Source organism: Phascolarctos cinereus, unplaced genomic scaffold (assembly GCF_003287225.1).
Source record: "Phascolarctos cinereus isolate Bilbo 61053 unplaced genomic scaffold, phaCin_HiC Scaffold_4;HRSCAF=312, whole genome shotgun sequence".
NCBI classification, from domain to species: domain Eukaryota; kingdom Metazoa; phylum Chordata; class Mammalia; order Diprotodontia; family Phascolarctidae; genus Phascolarctos; species Phascolarctos cinereus.
The window spans coordinates 727,148,858-727,171,288 of NW_027555847.1; the positions used below are offsets into that span (position 1 = coordinate 727,148,858).

Here is a 22,431-nt window from a genome sequence, read left to right on the forward strand (position 1 = left end):
CCCAACTGGACCCGGCTGAGGAGCGGGCGGGGCGGGGCCTCGGCAGCGGCGGCGCCTCTGATTGGCTTAAAGTTCCCAGAGCCTCTAAGGCGGTGGGAGGGAGCGGATTTCCCCTCCCCCAAATCCTGGGAAACAGGGAAAGGGGGCGTGGCCCGGGAGGAAAAGCCGAAAGGGCCCGCCCCTCCGCAAACTAGCCAATGGGTGCGTCCCCCCGGAGGGAGCGTCTGCGCAGGCGCCGGAGTTTCCTTTTGCGGCTCCATCCCTGGGCGCGGGGACGTTCACTCAGGCTGTGCCTCCACTGCTTGTCTCTGTGCGAGGTGAGGGGAGGGGAGGGCGCGCGACGGGGGCCAGAGCGGGGGACGGGCGCCCGGCACTCCCACCCCCTCCCCTCTCTTTGCCTCAGTTGACTCGACCCTGAAATGGGGCAAGGCTCCTGGGTCCGGACCGCCCCGCCCCCTCCTTCCTCTCTTTCCCCCTGCCCTCCCCCTATCTCTCCCTCTGTTCCCCAAATCCCCCGCCCTGACACGAATGCCCTTGGCCCCCCACACTCCTCTATCTGACTGCAGGCCTCCCATCGTATTCGGCTTGACGCTCCCCTGCCCCGCGCTCCTGCTCCCCTCCAGTTCTTCATTTTGTCCCCCTCAGGCCTCACCTCCTCAGGCCCAACCCAGGGCCCCCCCCCAGCTGTCACCGCCCCCTCGCCCTCACGTGACCTGGCATTTCTGCGAGGAGGGGCACAGTCTGGGCTTTTCTGTCTCCTTGGCATCTCCAGCAGCTAGCATGCAGCGAGGCATACAGTGGGCGCCTCACCAATGCACGTTGGGTTGACCCGAGTCCTGGACACAGACAAGCTGCCCCCGGGGTCACTGTGGGCATTTCCCAGGCAGAGGCAGGTCGGGGTGGAGGGGGGAAGGGCCCACCCCCCTCATGGCTGCCTTTTCCTTTCCAGCTCTGCCTCGTGGGACCCCAGGGGCCTGGGGTGTGGGACAGAGCTGGGAGCAGCAAGGAGCCAGAATGGACCCCGAGTTCCTCACCAGCAGGCCCCCCCAGGTAAGCAGCATGGTCCTCCTCCCTGGCAGGTGTCTCAGGTCACAGTGTAGACAGGTCCTTTCTCAGTGCCCTCTGTCCTCAGAGCACCTGGGCAGATTCAGTCCCCAGACCACAGTGGATCGAGCTCTGACTGTGCCAGGGTCAGATAAAACCCCCCATTTGGCATTTAGTGCCCTGTACAAACTGAGCCCTTCTACCTTCCTGTGTCTTAGCATGTTAAAGTCCTCCCTGCTTCCTGTGGCCCAGCCAGCCTGGCCTGTTTTCTGTTCCTCACACGTGACCCCCATCTCCTCTGCCTCTGCTTCCCTCCCTGCCTGGAATGCTTTTCTCCCCTCACCTTGCCCCTCTTGGAGGCACTGACTTAATCCGTCCATGTTCACCTCAAGCCCTGACTTTTATAGGAACCCACTCCTGGTCTCCTCAGCTGCTGGGGCCTTGCTGAACCCTCAGGACTGCTTCTGTGCCTGCTGTCTCCCCATTAGACTGTGAGCTCCTTGAGGGCAGGGACTGCTTTTGTCCTCATTTGTATCCCCAGGGCTCAGCACAGAGCCTGACACAGGGCAGACACTCCATCAAGTGCTTATGGGCTTGACAATGAGTGTTCTTGTATTACATGATTCAGAACCTGAGGCATGTAATAAATGCTCCTTGTGATTTTCCTTTGAACACTCTGCAACCTGAATATACTAAGAATCAGTCCTTCTGATTCCTGTCCCCCTTCACTCCCCTTCCCACATCCATGTGGGTTGTGGTCCCTGGACAGGCACAGATTGATTTGTTTCAGGAATCAGTGACCTTCAAGGATGTGGCTGTGGACTTCACCTGGGAGGAGTGGGGCTACCTGGACACTTCCCAGAAGGAGCTTTACTGGGAGGTGATGCTGGAGAACTACAGGAACCTGGTCAGCCTGGGTAAGGAGGCTCCTCTGGGGACTTGGGATCTGCCCCAAAAGGTTGTTTGCTTCCTTCTGCTGGGGCTGGGTCTACTGTTCAGCACTGTTGCTTTGGCCTGTAAGAAAACCAAGCATTTGTTACTTGCAGTGAGGCCAAGAGACAGGGTTCTTGTGCTCTGCCTGGTCCCAGCTGAAGGGCTCTTGCTTTGTATGGCTGGAAACTGTCTGCTTCATTGTGTGAGCCTGCTCCAGCTCTCTCTCTTCAGGCCAGGGAGGCTTTCTCAAGTCCCAGGGCAGATACTGAAGTCAAGAAAGCTGCCAGATGCCTCAGCATTGAATGGGTCAAATGAACTCATTGTCTCTCTGAACCCAACTCCATTCTTTGTCCCATTGCTGTATCTTCCCAGGAAAAGAAACCAGATCACCCTTCAGATGTTTTCTATATGCTCTTCCACAGTCCCCAGACTCCCTGGCCCTTCCTCACTGTCTCCCAGCTGTCCATGAGGCATGGGCTGTGAGGTGACCATACCTGTCCATCACTGTGCCATTTCCCTTCACTAGGCCTTGCAGATTCCAATGTGGACATGATCTCTCAGCTGGAGTCAGGGGAAGCACAGGGGATTCCAGTGGATAGTGTCCTAACAAGCTGCTGGCCAGGTGAGTGTGTGAGTGAATGTCCAGTGCTTAACTGATCATTCACCTGTGCACCTCCTGACAATGGGCACATTCATGATACTCTCGATGACTTTTTTGGTCCTGCTGTCTTTTACCAGCCATAGATCTTACAGTTAATTTCTCCCCACTCCTCTAGTTTGTGTGAATGCTTTTGCCAAAGTGAATTGGTATGGCTAGATAGGTGGGATGCTGTTGGTGCTTTCAGAATTCAGGAGCACTGCTCCAGTGTAGATAGGACATTGAATTGTTCTTATCTTTTTGGAAAGCAAAGTGGAATTCTGCGGTGTGGGAACTCCATATAGCTTCCTCTTTTTAGACCCAATGATCACACTCTCATGACACTCCTAGATATCATATTCAGATGAATTTTCCTGAAAAAAAATACCATAAGGTACTTTGTTTACACTGGCATATCAGAGCCAGAAGTTGTCCATATTTCCATTAATTGTGGATCATCTGTAGCCCCTTTGGCATATTCACCAAACATGACATCATTGGGCTGAATGAAAGGATAAGCCTGGTGAATTTAAAGAAATCTTAGAAGCCATAAGAATTGATTTCAGTTCAAATGAAAAAATATGTACATTGCTTATAAGAGATAGAATAATGGGGAAAGTGAAGTGTACAGAAAAGCTTATTCATACAAGGAAAAGGACATTTACACTTTTTCTTTCCTTTAGATGGGGACAGGAGACCTCAGACCAAGGAGACAGCTCCAAAGTTGAGTATTTCTATGGAAGCCTTATCCCAGCAAAAGCCCTTGTGGGATGACCCATGCATCTCCAAGATGAGAAAAGCCTGGGAGTATTGTGGCAGGTTAAAGAAAGAGCAGAGCAACGAGGCAAAACTTTCTAGGCAAGGAAAAATAATCCAATCAGAAACTGCTGATGTAGTCAGAGGCTCTGAAAACAGTAAATATCACCAAACCGTGAGCCCAGAGCCATATCACGGAGTATCTGTAGTAATGGATCTCCATAAGAGAAGGAGCTTGGAGTCAGACCAAAGACAAAGTAATCAAATCCATTCACAGAAGAAATATTCTGAGATTAACAAATGTCAGAAAACTTTTGGTTATGATTTGGACCAAATTCAGAAACATGGAATTCATGCTGAAGAGCAACTCTGTGAAAGTGGGAATTCTTTCCTTTTAAAAAATGAACTCACTTTACCCCAGCGAACTCATCCAGGAAAAAAGTGTTCTGGGTTGACTAAATGTGGGAAGACATCCTGTCAGAAGGCAGATGGTTCTCAACAGGCCCCTATCAAGAGTCCAAACAAATCTTATAAATGTGGTGAATGTGGAAAGGTCTTTTGGCGGAAGCGATTTCTTACAGAGCACTACAGAATCCATAGTGGAGAAAGACCTTTCAAATGCAGTGACTGTGGAAAGGCCTTTTACCGGAAGACAAGTCTTATGCAACATTGTAAGATTCATTCTGGAGAAAAACCTTTTAAGTGCAACAATTGTGGGATTTCTTTTTCTCGGCGCACAACACTGACTCGGCATCAGAGAACTCACACTAGAGAGAGACCTTATGAATGTAATGAATGTGGGAAGTCATTCCATTCAAGCTCTAGTCTTTTTCAGCACCTTAGAACTCATCCTGGAATAAAAGTTCATCAGTGCAGTGTATGTGGGAAGGCATTTTCTCAGAAGTGTGATCTTACTAGCCACAATCTCATTCATACTGGAGAGAAACCATTTGAATGCAGTATATGTGGGAAGGCATTCCGATCAAGCTCTAACCTTACTCATCACCAGAGTACTCATACAGTAATGAAACCTCATCAGTGCAGTGTATGTGGGAAGGCATTCTCTAAGAAGTGTCGTCTCACCAGCCACAATCTTATTCATACTGGAGAGAAACCATATGAATGCAGTGTTTGTGGGAAGGCCTTCCGATCAAGCTCTAACCTTACTCATCACCAGAGAACTCATACAGGAATAAAACCTCATCAATGCAGTGTTTGTGGGAAGGCATTCTCTACTAAGTTCGGTCTTACCAAACACGGTCTTATTCATACTGGAGAGAAACCATATGAATGCAGTGTATGTGGGAAGGCATTCTCTAAGAAGTTTGGTCTCACCAAACACAGTCTTATACATACTGGAGAGAAACCATTTGAATGCAGTGATTGTGGAAAGACATTCCGATCAAGCTCTAACCTTACTCATCACCAGAGAACTCATACAGGAATAAAACCTCATCAATGCAGTGTATGTGGGAAGGCATTCTCTCGGAAGTCTGGTCTTACAAAACACTGTAGAATTCATACCGGAGAGAAACCTTTTAAATGTAATGAATGTGGGAAAGTCTTTTTCTGGAGCACATCACTGACTGAACATCAGAGAAGTCATACTGGAGAGAAGCCCTATGAATGCAGCAAATGTGGGAAGACATTCCAGTCAAGCTCTAGCCTTTCCAAGCACCATAGAAATCATGCAGGAATAAAACCTCATGAACACAGTGTTTGTGGGAAGGCATTCTCTCAGAAGTTCATTCTCACTCATCACAATATCATTCATAGTGGAGAGAAACCTTATAAATGCAGTGTATGTGGAAAGGCATTCTCTCAGAAGTCTGGTCTTACAAAACATAGTAGTATTCATACTGGAGAGAAATGTTTTAAATGCAATGATTGTGGGAAAGTCTTCTTCCGGAGCACAGCACTGACTCAACATCAGAGAAATGACACTGGAGAGAAAACTTGTGAAGACAGTGAATGTACAAAGGACTTCCCCCAGAATGCAGGGCTTCTATCACATAAGAGAATACATGCCCGAGACAAATCTTAGCAATATTATAAATTTGGGAAGGTATTCACCCAGATCACAGCATTTACTCAACTTTATAGAATTCATGATGGAGAGAAAGCTCATTTATGTCATCATTGAAGCAAAACACTGGTGGGATAATCCAGATTATATTGTAATTGGGAAGTATTTAAGAAAATAAATCCATAATAAAACAGATGAGGTTAGTTTATGGCTGTATGAGTCAATACAGCTGTTTTGCATTTGAGTGTGACACCATGGTCTTTAAAGTTTTGATATTTTGTGTCCCCACTTTCTTTGCTGAGGTTATCTTGTTTTAGTCCATCTTTGTATGGCCAGAAAGAAGGGGCTGTCGTTGGCTTGTTCCCCCTTACTGTAGAGTCATAGACTTCACTGTGGAAGGGAGGGCACTGGGCCCAGCCCCCTCTTTTTGCAGATGAGTAAACCAGCCTCAGATGAGTTAAGTGACTTGTCCAGGGTCACAAGGGTGGCCCTCACACCAATTCCCTGAGAATTGAGGTTTGCGCAGAGTGTTAAATGCCAAAGGGAGGACTTTGTATTTGATCCTAGAAGCAATAGGGAGCCACTACAGTTTATTGAGGGACAGTGGGGGTAACATAGTCAGGCCTGTGCTATAGGAAAGTCACTTTAGTGACTTGTGCAGGAAGGGCTGGAGTGGGGAGAGGCTTGAGGCAGGAGACCCAGATAGGAGGAGGCCGTTTATAAAGTTCAGGTGAGAGAGTAAGAAGGTGTGCACTAAAGTGGTGGAAGGGAAGGGCACCCATGGGAAGATGTGTGGAGACAGAAAGGAGGAGATTTGGCCAGGGCTTTGGTGGAGTCAAGGACGACCCTACAGATGGGCTTTCCCCATGTTCCTCACCTCCAGGCTTCATCAGGGAAGCAGAATTGTCCTCTGTCCTGAAGTGGTTTCTCAAATCGTGGTGTAGACAGGTCATTTCTCCAGTGCTCTCTGTCATCAGAGGAACAGAGGGCAAGAAGCCCTTCCTGCTTGCCAGGCCCTGGGGGAAACACATCAAAGACCCAATAAGGCAGAAACCTGGGCTTATTTCAAGAGCGTGACCAAGTGCATACCAGATGTATAGGGAATTGTAGGAGCCGGCCTTAGAGGGTCCCTGGCTTCCTTCGGGCCCTGCTGCAGTCACCTCTTCTGTAAGGAGCTTTTCCTGGTCCCCCTTAATGCCAGTGCAGCACCATCACACAGACCCCCTCCCCAGATGGACCCTCGCCTTCTGTGTCTCATTTGTACTTTGCCCTTTGCAGGTTGTCTCTCCACTAGACACCAGGAGCTCCTTGAGGGCAGTGCCTGGGTTTGGTCTTTCTTTGTATCCTCAGTGCTTAGCACAGTGCCTGGCACCCAGCAGACACTTCATGAATGCTCATTTACCTGACCTGAGTCAGCAGGTGGGGGGAAGCCTGAAAAGCAGCCTGTCCTGGGAGACTTTGTCTCATCTTCTCAGTGGTTATTGCTAACTCCTTCCCCAAATGTCCCAATCCAGTGGCCTCTTCTCAGGCCTCATCTTGTCTTCCCTGACAGTTTCATGGCTCTGCTTCCTCGGGGTCCCCTCCTCCTTGTCTTACCACTCCTCCCTTCACTGCCTCCTTTGCTGGGTCAGCATCCACGTCATACCCTCTGTCTGAGAGGCTTCTCCAAGGCTCTGGCCTGGACCTTCTTTCTTCTCTCCCTAAACTCTTTCACTTGGGGATCTCATCTGATGCACTCCTTTACACTTGTTTTTCTACAACTAATAAATAGGACATTTTAAAGTGGATGCCCCATAGACATCTCCCACTTACCATCTCCCAGGACAACTCAGTATCTTCCCCCAAACCCTCCCTGTTTCTGAACCTGGCTATTCCCTTGGAGGATATCACCACCCTCCAGGTCACCCAGGCTGGCAGCGTCATTGTTCCCTTTGAATGTTCCCTCCCTCTCTCTGCCCACATGTGAGGTCAGCTGCCAAGTTGAGTGATTTCTCTTTTTACACAATCTCTTGCCTGCACACGTCCCCTCAGTCCTGTGTCCCAGCCCTCCCCCTGGTGCAGGCTCTAGTCACCTCATCCTGGAGTTTTACCAGAGCCTGCTTGTTGGTCTCCCAGCCTCCAGCTTCTCCTCAGACCAGTTCATCCTCCACTCACCTGCCAAAGTCATTTTCTTTTTTAAATTCAAACTACCTCACTTAAGCACTAGTGTTCTTGCTCTCTGGATGGGATTTTTCTGAGTTCCCCTCTATAGGCATCTTCTTCAGCACAAAGACCATTTTCTACTTTTTCTTCTCCAATTTTTCCATTTGAAGTTCACATTCAGTTACAAACCCTTACTGCGTAACGTGAAAAGTTGTATCTAGGATACTGAAATCTGATCCCAGCAGGAGCACATTTATAGAGGCTTTCTTGAAAATGCCGGTAAAGCAAATGCTCTAAGACAGAGGGAAATCATATTCAGGAAGTGTGAACAGCCAGTCTAGCCTCATATTCTGAGAGTAGATTGTCCTATTGATGAGAAAGGGCCGTGGTTCTTGACTCCACTGAAGTATCAAAGTGGAATTTCAATGAGCAAGAAGGCCCTGCATGATTGAAAACAGGAGCCAACTGGAGTGTAGAAGACAGACAGTAGTGACTGGTGAATAGATCCAAAGAAAATTCTGTGAAAATCCTATAGGTATTATCCCCATGAGGATCATGTAAGCTCCTTGAAGAGAGATTCTTTTTTCATTTTATTTTCTTAATAGTCCCACTTCTTGAACAGTCTCTGGTTGATTCTTACAGAAGCCATACAGCACACAGAAAATAAAATGTTAGGAATGAAAGAGTCATGAGTGATGTTCTACTCCAACTCCTCATCTTCCAGGAGGGTAGAAATTTCCAGAAGACAATGAGGGCCAAGCAGATTAAAAGAAGTGGCCAAGGTTATTTCTCTACTTAGCTGCAAAGACAACCCCATCTCCTAGCTGAGTCTCTTACCATCTACCTCAGAAATCTTTTTGCCATATTATGCTAGGTTTCCACAAGGAAGTGGTTACCCACTTTTGAAACATCACTCAGGACCCAGTAACTGTGAGGGAAACTCAGTAGTCAACAAAAGCTGTTGGGAAAACTGGAAAGCTGGTTAGCAGAGACTAGGTGGAGATCAGTATCTCATCCCACATAGAAAGATAACCTTCAAATGTGGACATTACTGAGACATAAAGGGTGATATCGAGACAAAATAGTGGGTCCAGGAGGAAATTATCTTTCACATCTAGGAATGATGAACAAGTCATGATCAAAGAAAAGATAAAGAAACTCATTAAGGCAAGTGGCTAATTCTGATTAGTTACATAATGGCTAACACTTAGTTAACAGTTACTATGTGCCACGCACTGTGCTAGACACTTTAGGATTATTATCTCGTTTTGATCCTCACAATAACCCTCTGACGTGGGTATTATTGTTAGCCCCCTTTTACAGGTGAAGAAATTGAGACAAACAGAGGTTTAAGTTACTTATCAGTGTCACACATGAAGGAAGTGTGTGAGGCAATTTAAACTTAGATCTTCCTGATTCTGGACCCAGTGTTCCACACACTGAGCCAGCTAATTTTCTACATAAAATGAAAAGGCTTCTACATACAAAGAAAATCAATAGAGCCAAAATTAGGAGTGAAATAGTTTATTGGGAAAAAAATCTTTGTAACCACCTTACCTGATGGCTAATTTTTCTGATATATAAAGAAGTGATGCAAATTTTATGTGTCATATCCCAACTGATAAGTGGTCATAGCATATGAATAGGTTGTTTACAGAGGACAAAATCCAAGTTATTAGTAGCTATATGGTAAAAAAAAAACCCAGTGTGAATAACTATTAATGTGTGACATACAAATGAAAACTACTCTGAGATTCCACCTCACAAGCACCAGATTGCCAAGTTTCATTCCAAAAAGAAAATAATAAATGATGGATGGGATATGGGAAAACAGCATATTAATGAGCTGTTGGTGGTGGTCCAGCCATTCTGGAAAGCATTTTGGAAATATGCCCAACAAACACCACCATTGATAACAGACCACTAGGTTTGTACCGAAAGAAATGAAAGGGAGATGAAAAGGACACATAAGTAAAAACATGTTGATAGAAGTTATTTTTGTGATTAAAACATAGGGAGTGCTCCCCAGTTGAAGAAGAAATGGACAAATTATGGTCTGTGAATACAATGTAATGGAAGACATGTGCTCTAAGGAATGATAAAGATGCTGGTCCTGCACCTGGGTAAACCTGGGAATATTTTTGAGAACTGATGAAGAGTGAAGTGGCCTGTGGGGGGGAGGGGTGTGCCCGGTGGGCACCTGGGATCCCCGCCCCCTCCTCTACCAGGCTTCTCTGCCCCTCTCTTTGCCTCAGTTGGTCCCTCTCTGAAGTGGGGAGAAGGCTCCTGGGCCCTTGGAGGGCTCTCAGTGAGGCGGGACCACCCTGCCCCCTTCCTTGATTCTCCCTCCTCACTTTCCCCCTCTCTTCTCCCCTTTTTCTTTCGCCCCCTCCCCGGATCTTCTTCCATTCTCACCTCTCTTCTCTTCCCTCTCTTCTCATCTCCCCCTCTCCTGCCCTGCTTTGACATGGAGGACCCCCTCCCAGCCCCAAGCCCCACCCCTTATTGCCCCCAGGTGTCACCGCCCCTCCCTCCTCACGTGACCATGCCTTTCTAGGATTCAGACACCCTAGGAAAGAAGCCTACAGCCCCAGCCCAGGGGGCCCCCCCTCCCTCCAGCTGTCCCTGCCCCCTCCCTCCTCACTTGACCTGGCATTTCTGAGGGGGCAGGGGCACAGCCTGGGCTTTTCTATCTCCTTGGCATCTCCAGCACCTAGAATGCAGGGAGGCATACAGTGGGTGCTTCATCAATGCGCGTTGAGTTGACCCGAGTCCTGGACACAGACAGGCTGCCCTGGAGGCAGGTCAGGGGGCTAGGGGAAAGGGCCCACCCCCACTCATGGCTGCTTTTTCCTTTCCAGCTCTGCCTCCTGGGACCCCATGGGCCAAGGTGCGGGCCAGAGCGGGGAGCAGCAAGGAGCCAGAATGGGCCCCAAGTTCCTCACCAGCAGGCCCCCCCAAGTAAGCAGCATTGTCCTCCTCCCTGACAGGTGTCTCAGGTCACAGTGTAGACAGGTCCTTTCTCAGTGCTCTCTGTCCTCAGAGCACCTGGGCAGATTCAGTCCCCAGACCACAGTGGATCGAGCTCTGACTGTGCCAGGGTCAGATAAAACCCCCCATTTGGCATTTAGTGCCCTGTACAAACTGAGCCCTTCTACCTTTCCGTGTCTTAGCATGTTAAAGTCCTCCCTGCTTCCTGGCCTATTTTCTGTTCCTTACATGTGACCCCCATCTTTTCTCTCTGCCTCTGCTTCCCTCCCTGCCTGGAATGCTTTTCTCCCCTCACCTTGCCCCTCTTGGAGGCACTGACTTAATCCGTCCATGTTCACCTCAAGCCCTGACTTTTATAGGAACCCACGCCTGGTCTCCTCAGCTGCTGGGGCCTTGCTGAACCCTCAGGACTGTTTCTGTGCCTGCTGTCTCCCCATTAGACTGTGAGCTCCTTGAGGGCAGGGACTGCTTTTGCCCTCATTTGTATCCCCAGGGCTCAGCACAGAGCCTGACACAGGGCAGACACTCCATCAGTGCTTATGGGCTTGACAATGAGTGTTCTTGTATTACATGATTCAGAACCTGAGGCATGTAGTAAATGCTCCTTGTGATTTTCCTTTGAACACTCTGCAACCTGAATATACTAAGAATCAGTCCTTCTGATTCCTGTCCCCCTTCACTCCCCTTCCCACATCCATGTGGGTTGTGGTCCCTGGACAGGCACAGATTGATTTGTTTCAGGAATCAGTGACCTTCAAGGATGTGGCTGTGGACTTCACCTGGGAGGAGTGGGGCTACCTGGACACTTCCCAGAAGGAGCTTTACTGGGAGGTGATGCTGGAGAACTACAGGAACCTGGTCAGCCTGGGTAAGGAGGCTCCTCTGGGGACTTGGGATCTGCCCCAAAAGGTTGTTTGCTTCCTTCTGCTGGGGCTGGGTCTACTGTTCAGCACTGTTGCTTTGGCCTGTAAGAAAACCAAGCATTTGTTACTTGCAGTGAGGCCAAGAGACAGGGTTCTTGTGCTCTGCCTGGTCCCAGCTGAAGGGCTCTTGCTTTGTATGGCTGGAAACTGTCAGCTTCATTGTGTGAGCCTGCTCCAGCTCTCTCTTCAGGCCAGGGAGGCTTTCTCAAGTCCCAGGGCAGATACTGAAGTCAAGAAAGCTCCCAGATGCCTCAGCATTGAATGGGTCAAATGAACTCATTGTCTCTCTGAACCCAACTCCATTCTTTATCCCATTGCTGTATCTTCCCAGGAAAAGAAACCAGATCACCCTTCAGATGTTTTCTGTATGCTTCTGCACAGCCCCCAGACTCCCTGGCCCTTCTTCACTTGCTCCTAGGGGTTGGTGAGGCATGGGCTGTGAGGTGACCATACCTGTCCATCACTGTGCCATTTCCCTTCACTAGGCCTTGCAGATTCCAATGTGAACATGATCTCTCAGCTGGAGTCTGGAGAAGCACATGGGATTTCAGTGGATAGTGTCCTAAGAAGCTGCTGGCCAGGTGAGTGTGTGAGTGCCCGAACTCAGTACATTTGGGCACCTCATGAAAATGGGCACATTTGTGATCCTCTGGATGACTTTTTCGGTCATGAGATCTTTTTCCAGACGTGATTTTTTTTTTTTTGGCTAGGCAATGGGGTTAAGTGACTTGCCCAGGGTCACACAGCTAGTAAGTATCAAGTGTCTGAGGCTGGACTTGAACTCAGGTCCTCCTGACTGCAGGGCCAGTGCTCTATCCACTGTGCTACCAGCTGCCCCTCAGACAGCAGTCTTACAGCTCATTTCTCCCCACTACTCTAGTTTGTTTGGATGTTGTTGCCTTTTATACCAAAGTCACTTGATAGGGAGAAATACAAATGATTCTGTTGGTGCCTTCAGAATGCAGGAGCGCTGCTCCACTGTGGGTGGAACTTTGAATTATTTCCATCTTTTTGGAAAGCAAAGTGGAATTCTGCGGCGTACGAGCTCCTCAGAATTTCCTCTTCTTAGACCCAGTGATCACATTCTCATGACTCTCAGGGGTGATATTCAGATGAAGAATTTTCCCAAAAAAAAAATACTTTAAGGTACTTTGTTCATATTGGTGTATGGGAGAGCAGTTGTTCATAGTTTCATTAATTGTGCATTATCTGCATCAGTTCTGGCATATTCACCTCCTATAATACTGGGCTAAATGAAAGGATAAGCTTGGTGAATTCAAAGTAATTTTGGAAACCTTGAGAATTGATTTCACTTCACTTGGAAAAAACACATACATTGCTTATACGAGACAGAATATTGGAAAAAGTGAAGTGTACAGAAAAGCTTATTCATACAAGGAAAAGGACATTTACACTTTTTCTTTCCTTCAGATGGGGACACCAGGCCTCAGACCAAGGAGTCAATGCCAAAGTTAAATATGTCTATAGAAGTCTTATCCCAGCAAAAGTCCTTGTGTAATGACCCATGCATCTCCAAAATGGGGAAAACTTGGGAGTGTTGTGTCAACAGCAATGAGGAGAAACTCTCTAGACAAGGAAAAGTAATCCAAGCAGAAACTGCTGATGAAGTCAGAGGCTGTGAATACAGTAGATGCAGCCAAACCGTGAGCCCAGAGCTAGTCCTTTTTCCAAAATGTGGAATGTCTGTAGTAATGGATCTCCATGAGAGTGATACCCAGAGAAGGAGCTTGGAGTCAGACCAAAGACGAAGTAATCAAATCCATTCACAGAAGAAATATTCTGAGGTTAACAAATGTCAGAAAGCTTTTGGTTATGATTTGGACCAAATTCAGAAACATGGAATTCATGCTGAAGAGCAGCTTCAAGAAAATGGGAATTCTTTCTTCCCAAATAATGAAGTTACTCTATGGCAGAGAACTCATGCAGGAAAAATGTCTTCTGAATTGATTAAATGTGGGAAAACATCCTGTCAAAAGGCAGATTGTACTCTACACACTAGTATGGAAAGTCAAAACGAATCTCACAAGTGCAGTGACTGTGGAAAAGTCTTCCAGCACAAGAAAAGTCTTACAAAACACTGCAGATTTCATACTGGAGAAAGACCCTATGAATGTAATGACTGTGGGAAGGCATGCATACTAGAGAAAAATCCTTTAAATGCAGTAAGTATGGAAAGGACTTTTGTGGGAGGACAGCACCGACTGGACATCAGACAATTCACACTGGAGAGAGACCCTATGAATGTAAAGATTGTGGGAAGAGATTCCAATCTTGTTGTAGCCTTTCTAAACACCTTAGAACCCATACACGAATAAAACTTCATCAATGCAGTATATGTGGTAAGGCATTCTCTTTAAAGGTTGGTCTTACCAAGCACAGTAGTATTCATACTGGAGAGAAACCATATGAATGCAATGAATGTGGAAAGACATTCCGATCAAGCCCTAACCTTACTCTGCACCAGAGAACTCATGGAGTAATAAACTCTTATCATTGCAGTGTATGTGGAAAGATCTTTCGCCTGAAGGCAGATCTTAGATGCCACTTGAGCATTCACACTGGAGAGAAACCTTTTAAATGCAGTGATTGTGGGAAAGCCTTCCGCAGGAGTGGAGCACTGACTCAACATCGAAGAACTCATACTGGAGAGAGACCCTATGAATGTAATCAATGTGGGAAGACATTCTTTTCAAGCAATGACCAGACAATTCATACAGGAGTAAAACCACATAAATGCAGTTTATGTGGGAAAGCATTCCGTCGCAAGTCTAATCTTAACAAGCACAGTCATATTCATACTGGAGAGAAACCATATAAATGCACTGAATGTGGATGGAGCTTTCGCCGGAAGTCACATCTTAGACAGCACTTCAGCATTCATACTGGGGAGAAACCATTTAAGTGCAGTGATTGTGGAAAGACATTCCAATCAAACTCTGAGCTTACTCTGCACCAGAGAACTCATACAGGGAGAAAACCTCATCAGTGCAGTGTGTGTGGAAAAGCATTCTCTCAGAAGTGTGGTCTTACCAATCACAGTCGTATTCATACTGGAGAGAAACCATATGACTGCAGTGTATGTGGAAAAGCATTCACTCAGAAGTCTAGTCTTACAAAACACAGTCATATTCATACTGGAGAAAAACCTTTTAAATGCAGTGATTGTGGGAAAGCCTTTTTCTCGAGCACAGCACTGGCTCGACATCAGAGAACTCACACTGGAGAGAAACCCTATGAACGTAATGAATGTGGAAAGGCCTTCACCCAGAATTCAAATCTTTCAGTACATAAGAGAATACATACCAGAGAGAAATCTTAGGAATATGATTAATGCAGGAAGGCTTCCCCCAGAGATCAGAGCACATATTCAACATTACAGAACTTGTGATGGAGAGAAACTTTGTTAATTTAATCACTGCAGAAGAACATTCTGATGGGCTGATCTGGATTAGAATGTAAGAGGGAAATATTTTAATTTTTTTAAATTTTATTAATTTATTTTGATTTATCAACAATCACTTCCATATGCTTTTGAGTTGAAAATTTTTCTCCCCCTTCCTCCCCCCACCCTCCCCAAGATGGTGCACAATCTGATATAGGCTTTACATTTACATTCCTATTAAACATATTTTCACATTACTGAAGTTGTAAGTAAAAAATTAAAACCAATAGGAGGAACTCTTAGAAAGAGGAAACAAAACTCAACAGAAGGGAAAAATATGTGATAGCGATTCGACTTCCATAGTTCTTTCTTTGGATGTGGACATCTCCAGGCCTCTGGAGATGTCTTAGATCCTTGTAATGCTGAGAAGGGTTCAGTTTAACAATATTAGTCATCACATAATGTGGCTGTTATTGTGTACAAAGTCAAGAGGGAAATATTTTAAAAAAATAAACCACAATTAAACATAGTTTGTGGTTTTCTAGGTCAGTACAGCTCTTGTGGTCTTTGAAGTTTTGATATTTTGTTTCCTCACTTTCTTTGCTGAAATGATCTTGTTTTAGTCCATCTTTGTATGGCCAGAAAGAAGGGGCTGTCATTGGCTTGTCCCCTTGTTACTGTAGAGTCATAGACTTAGATATGGAAGGGAGGCCACTGGGCCCAGCCCCCTCTTTTTGCAGATGAGTAAACCAGCCTCAGATGAGTTAAGTGACTTGCCCAGGGTCACAAGGGTGGCCCTCACGCCAATTCCCTGAGAGTTGAGGTTTGCGCAGAGTGTTAAATTCCAAAGGGAGGACTTTGTATTTGATCCTAGAAGAAATAGGGAGCCACTGGAGTTTATTGAGGGACAGTGGGGGTGCCATAGTCAGACCTGTGCTATAGGAAAATCATTGAGTGACTTGTGCATGGAGGGCTGGAGTGGGGAGAGGCTTGAGGCAGGAGACCCAGATAACAGGAGGCTGTTTATAAAATTCGGGTGAGAGAGTAAGAAGGTGTGCACTAAGGTGGTGGAAGGGAAGGGCATCTTTGGGAAGATGTGTCTTGGCCAGGGATTTGGTGGAGTCAAGGGCGACCCTACAGCTGGATTCTCCCCATATTCCTCACTCCCAGGCTTTGTCAGGTAAGCAGAATTGTCCTCTGTCCTGAAGTGGTTTCTCAAATCATGGTGTAGACAGGTCATTTCTCCAGTGCTCTCTGTCATCAGAGGAACAGAGGGCAAGAAGCCATTCCATCAACAGATCGCAGTGGATTGAGCCCTTCCTGCTTGCCAGGCCCTGGGGGAAACACATCAGAAACCCAGAAAGGCAGAAACCTGGGCTTATTTCAAGAGCGTGACCAAGTGCATACCAGATGTATAGGGAATTGTAGGAGCCGGCCTTAGAGGGTCCCTGGCTTCCTTCGGGCCCTGCTGCAGTCACCTCTTCTGTAAGGAGCTTTTCCTGGTCCCCCTTAATGCCAGTGCAGCACCACCACACAGACCCCCTCCCCAGATGGACCCTCGCCTTCTGTGTCTCATTTGTACTGTACCCTTTGCAGGTTGTCTCTCCACTAGACACCAGGAGCTCCTTGAGGGCAGTGCCTGGGTTTGGTCTTTCTTTGTATCCTCAGTGCTTAGCACAGTGCCTGGCACCCAGCAGACACTTCATGAATGCTCATTTACCTGACCTGAGTCAGCAGGTGGGGGGAAGCCTGAAAAGGAGCCTGTCCTGGGAGACTTTGTCTCATCTTCTCAGTGGTTATTGCTAACTCCTTCCCCAAATGTCCCAATCCAGTGGCCTCTTCTCAGGCCTCATCTTGTCTTCCCTGACAGTTTCATGGCTCTGCTCCCTTGGGGTCCCCTCCTCCCTCTTGTCTGACCACTCCTCCCTTCTCTGCCTCCTTTGCTGGGTCAGCATCCACGACATGCCCTCTGTCTGGGGGGCTTTTCCAAGCCTTCTGGTCCCCCTCTCTCCAAGCTCTCTCACTTGGGGGGTTTTATCCATGCCATGGGTTCTACTCAAATCTACAACAAATAAATAGGACTTTTAAAGCAGGATGCCCCATAGTTGTCTCCCACTCACTATCTCCCAGGACAACTCAGTATCTCCCCCCAAACGCTCCCTGTTTCTGAACCTGGCTATTCCTTTGGAGGATACCACCACCCTCCAGGTCACCCAGGCTGGCAGCATCATTGTTCCCTTTGACCGTTCCTCCCTCTCTCAGCCTACATATGGGGTCAGCTGCCCAGTTGAGTGATTTCTCTTTTTACACAATCTCTTGCCTGCACACGTCCCCTCAATCCAGTGTCCCAGCCCTCTCCCTAGTGCAGGTTCTGGTCACCTCATCCTGGACTGTTAGCAGAGCCTGCTTGTTGGTCTCCCAGCCTCCAGCTTCTCCCCAGACCAGTTCATCCTCCACTCACCTGCCAAAGTCATTTTCTTTTTTAAATTCAAACTACCTCACTTAAGCACTAGTGTTCTTGCTCTCTGGATGGGATTTTTCTGAGTTCCCCTCTATAGGCATCTTCTTCAGTACAATGACCATTTCCTACTTTTTCTTCTCCAATTTTTCCATTTGAAGTCCTCATTCAGCTACAAACTCTACACTTTTGCTTACCTCCTAACGTGAGAAGATGCATCTAGGATGCTGAAATCTGATCCCAGCAGGAGCACATTTATAGAGGCTTTCTTGAAAATGCCAGTAAAGCAAATGCTCTAAGACAGAGGGAAATCATATTCAGGAAGTGTGAACAGCCAATGTAGCCTCATATTGGGAGAGGAGATTTTGTCGTTACCAGGTTAGCTCAAAGTGTGCTGGGCTAAACTACCCCAAGGTTCTGTTTTTTGACCCAGGCAGAGACCTAAGGAATTTGATACAATGCTGCAGGGCATGGCCAGTCCCCAGGCAGAAACCTTAAGACCTTTCATAGAATTACTTAAATAATAATTAAATGATTGAACAGTACAAAGAAATCATTAAGATTTTACATAATAATCACAAATCACAATAACAAGTATCTTTACCATATCCAATATTTATGTAGTGTTAGATTCAATAAGGCCTTCAGATTTATCCTGAAAGGTAGATAAACATGATTAATCAGGTAATTATCTAACCTAACTCTTAGACTAAAGCTGGTTACAGACTGATTTCTAAAAATCTTTTCCTTTGGGATTTCTAGTTCTTAATTGAAGTCAAATCACTGCACTTTAACCACTTAACATAGATAAATCCTGAAATCTTAAAATACTGACACCCTAGCTCGCTCACTGATCTGCTACTGATTTTTTTATGTCTTTCAACAATTAAATCCATAACCCAAAAGAACTGAAGAATTCACACTTCTAACAATATTTCTTTTTTTCTTTTTAAAATTTAGTGTTTTGTTTTTCCCCAGTTACATATAAAAATAATTTTTAACATTTGTTTTTAAAACTTTGAGCTTCAAATTCCCTTCTCCCTCCTCACCCCCCTCATTGGGAAGGCAACTAATGTGATATAGGTTATACATGTGTAATCATGCAAAATATTTCCATAATAATCATTTTCTGAAGGAAAACATAGACAAAAAGAACCTAAGAAAAATCAGGCAGCAGAAGTATGCTTCCACCTGTGTTCAGGTATCAACTCTTTCTCTGGGGATGGAGAGCATCTTTCACCACAAGTCCTTCAGAATTGTCTTGGATTGTTGTATTATGGAGGACAGCCAAATCATTCACAGCTGATCATCTTACGATATTGCTGCTACTTTGTGCACAGGACACTTCACTCTGCATCAGCCCAGGCACGTCTCTCCTTTTCATAAGAGCAATCTGCTCATTTCTCATAGCACAATAGTACTCCATTATAATCACATACCATAACTTGTTCAGTCATTCCCCAGTTAATGGGTATCCCCTCAATTTCCAATTCTTTTGACACCAGAAAAGAGCTGTGATAAATATTTTTAACAGGTCCTTCCCTTCCCTCCCCTCCCCTCCCTCCTCTCCTCTCCCTTCCTCTCCAGTATCAATCATCATTTACTTTGGGTATCTCCCTCTTATCATGTGTCCTTTTCAGAGATAAGCACTCTTATATCACTCAATCAGTTTTCTTTTATGAAAGGACTTTTACTGAGAAGATACAACAAGAACATAAACATAAACAAATCCCTGTCACATGCTTATATCTATTACTTATGTCCTTGAGAAGAAAGGGCTCAGACTCAGAGCAGTGGCTAGGAAGCCTTCACCCCACCATGTTCACTTCCAGATAGGGCAGAGCAGCTTGGCCTTCTGGTGCTTAACTTTTATCAAATCCAGTTCTTGGACTTGTCAGGACCCAACCTTTGAAAGCTCCCAACATCAGTGACTTTTCCTGTGCTCCTTCCTTTACAAGCTGGAAAGCACAAAGAGGTCATGGAGAGAGGCCTCAATTCATAGTCCACATGTCAGCCTGGGTAAGGAGGCAGCTGGCAACAAAGGGTCTCCATGGCCACCACCTTCCTTAGCAGCAACAGCGCTCTGAGCACTTGCCTTCCTTCACGGCACCTTCCAGTGACAGAGGACCTCAGCTCTGTCTCTCACCAGAAGAGAGGCACCCTAGCCCTTCCTCCCTGCTCACCAGCGGGACCAAGGCCATCTGGTCAGTGCCTTTGTCGCATTCTTAGCTCCAGCTCAGCAGCCATTGGACAACATGACGTGGTAAGGAGACTGAAGGAAATGGACAGTGGATAAAGTCCCAGGCCTGGAGTCAGGAAGATTTGTCTTCTTGAGTTCAAATCTGGACACCTAGAACTGTGGGACCCTGAGCAAGTCACTTAATCCCCTTTGTCTCAGTTCCCCATTTGTGAAATGAGCTGGCCAAGGAAACAGCAAACCATTCCAGTCTATCTTTCTCATGAAAACCCGACCGGGGTCATGAAGAATTGAAAACAACTGAAAAAACTGAACAGCAAAGGAGGCTGAACCCAGTCTGTGTGTACTCTGGATTGTGCATCCATGATCAGGGATTTCATCACAGGGAAAGGGGTAACATCCCATCATGTGACATCTCTTCTTGCTGGAAGCAAGCTTGCCAACCCCTCCACACAAGCTGGCAATAGACAGAGTGTGTTACATAGGCTCTGAGGATGAAGGTCCCATTACCCAGGTCTCTGTTAAAGCACAAGGGTCTTGTGATTTGAAAAACTAGTTTTCTTAGCACTCATATCCTTTGTAGAGATTGTAAAAGAATTACCTTATTGGCTGAAGCTAAGCTATTTTCTGCTGCCAATGGGCCTTAGAAAATTGAGTCCAGCATTTAGAAAAGTGTGTGTGTGTGTGTGTGTGTGTGTCTGTCTATCTGTCTGTCTGTGTGTGTCTGTGTGTCTGTGATTGTGTACATGCATGAGAGGGAGGGAGGGAAGGGAAGAGAGAGAGACAGAGACAGAGAGAGACAGAGACAGAGATAGAAAGATTGGACCACAGTAGGTAAATAAGAATTGTTTGTTCATTGATTGACTGACAGATTGAATTGTGACATTTCTTTTCCCTAAAGTCACTACTTGAGATTTTAGGAGGTGGTGTGATACAATGGGAAAAATACTTATTTTAGAGTGACAAGACCTGAGATAGAATCCCACCTTTGCTTCTTAATCCCTGTGGCATGTGGGGCTAGGGGAAGAAGCAGATAGAGTACTAGACTTGGATTCAGGAAGCCTGGTTTGAAATATGCTCTCTTACCAGGTGTGTGATCTTGGGGAGGTCATATAATCTCTCTGAACCTGTTTCCTTCCCTGTAAAAAGGTCTCTCCATGGCAGTCCCCTTCTCAATAAACTCCAGGGGCTCCCTACCTCCTCCAGGATCAAATGCAAAACCCTGACTTTGGCCACCAGTCCTTCCTAACCTGGCTCTCTCCTTCCCTTCCCAGGTTCCTACGCCTTATTCCCCTTAGTCCCCTTCGCATGCTGCTTCCCGCATTAGACTGGCAGCTCCTTAAGAGTAGGGACTAGCTATGATCTTTCTTTGTATTCTTTCTTCTCAGCACTGTGGCCATCGTTCAGAGTTCGTCCTTAAGAGATAGCCTGACTACCTCAGTTAGTGGCTGGGGTGGTGTGAGATCATGGGAAAGCTGCTGGATTTGGAGTCAAGAGGACAAACCTACAGCATACTTGTGAACAAGTCACTTATCTGCTCTGACCCTCAATAATGGTGCTTGTCCCTTCCTCAAGGGCCGATTGGGGCTCAGATGAGATCATGTAAAGGGTTTTATAGGCACCATATACAAGTCAGTTACATGATAGCTCCAAACCAATTTCCAATGTTCTTCCTGTTGTATTCCCCTTCCTTCCAGGCCAGCTGGCAGGGGGGACGGTTATGGAGAATGACCAACATGTCGAGGGGCTCTAGACTGCACATGCACTGACTGAAGGAACTGGACGTGTCAAGGCCAGAAAAGAAAACATTTAGGTGTGTGCCGCAAAAGGCTATCAGATTTGGCAACTTAAGAGACCACTGGGTACTTAGGAGAGAGCAGGTTCAGTTGAGTGATGAGGTTGGAAGCAGGGTTGAAAAGGGTTAAAGAATAAGTACAAGAGGTAGAGCAGGCAGTGAGAGTGGGCAGCTTTTCCTAGTCTCTGCTTTTCTAGCTTTATCCTCCAGCTGCCTCTGTAGGAGCCTGCTGTCCAACAACATCCTCTAACTCTGAGGGGTTTATACTCCTAACTGTATATCCTGTAGGAGGTTTCTCCCCCTTGAAATCCTAGCAACAGTACAGCCCAGGAATTTCCCCCTCTATTTCCACAAAAATCCTACTTTTCTTCCTCCAGCCTCCTCCCTGCCACCAGCACCCAATCCATAGAGAAAGTAAGAAAAACAAAACCCATTACAAACATGTATAGCAGAGGTTCCCAAAGTGGGCTCTGGGGAGGTGGTAGTAACCTCAGGTGCAATTGGAGAGCATTGAATAAAAACAAGAGGACAGTGGAAGCATAAGGAAAGAAGAGAAGAAAATTTTGAAAAACCATTCGTACATGTTTCGTCTGTTGTGTGTGTGTTTTTTTTTTTTGGCTAAGCAATGGGGTTAAGTGACTTGCCCACAGTCACACAGCTAGTAAGTGTTATGTGTCTGAGGCCAGATTTGAACTCAGGTCCTCCTGACTCTAGGGGCGGTTCTCTATCCACTGAGCCACCTAGCTGCCCCCTGTTTCATCTGTTGTGTAACAGAATCAAAGTCGTAGTGATTATAAACACAGCTTATAACTGATCAGTGGTCAAGTCCACCAACAGGTCCTGACAAGCAAGTTTTGGACTGCAAGAGTGTTGCACATTGTTGGGAAGTCCAGCATGCATCAGCAGGAATATGTGCGTGTAATGACTTGTTTACAACGATACTATAAATGGTTACATGACATAATGTTGTGTCATCAAAATGTCAATGCAGGAAAAAACCACAAATTTGTAATAAATTATTAAATTTAAAATGCATCATTTTGAAAACATTTTATATTTTTTTCATATGATGCAAATAAAAAAACATTAAAGGGTTAAAGAAAGATTTCTAGGGTGGGGGAGTGCT

General features: G+C 46.2%; 1 protein-coding gene across 1 annotated transcript in view; it reads left to right on the plus strand.

Moving 5' to 3' along the window:
- The first annotated feature begins 240 nt into the window (after positions 1 to 240).
- The window catches only part of LOC110202573 (uncharacterized), a 52,815-nt gene continuing 30,624 nt past the window's right edge, over positions 241 to 22,431 (plus strand). Inside the window, 7 exon segments of the mRNA XM_078154498.1 lie at positions 241 to 317; positions 950 to 1,050; positions 1,835 to 1,961; positions 2,504 to 2,599; positions 3,298 to 5,054; positions 5,139 to 5,306; positions 14,265 to 14,788. Coding sequence (XP_078010624.1) covers positions 1,015 to 1,050; positions 1,835 to 1,961; positions 2,504 to 2,599; positions 3,298 to 5,054; positions 5,139 to 5,306; positions 14,265 to 14,788 — 2,708 coding nt within the window. The 5' untranslated portion in view covers positions 241 to 317; positions 950 to 1,014.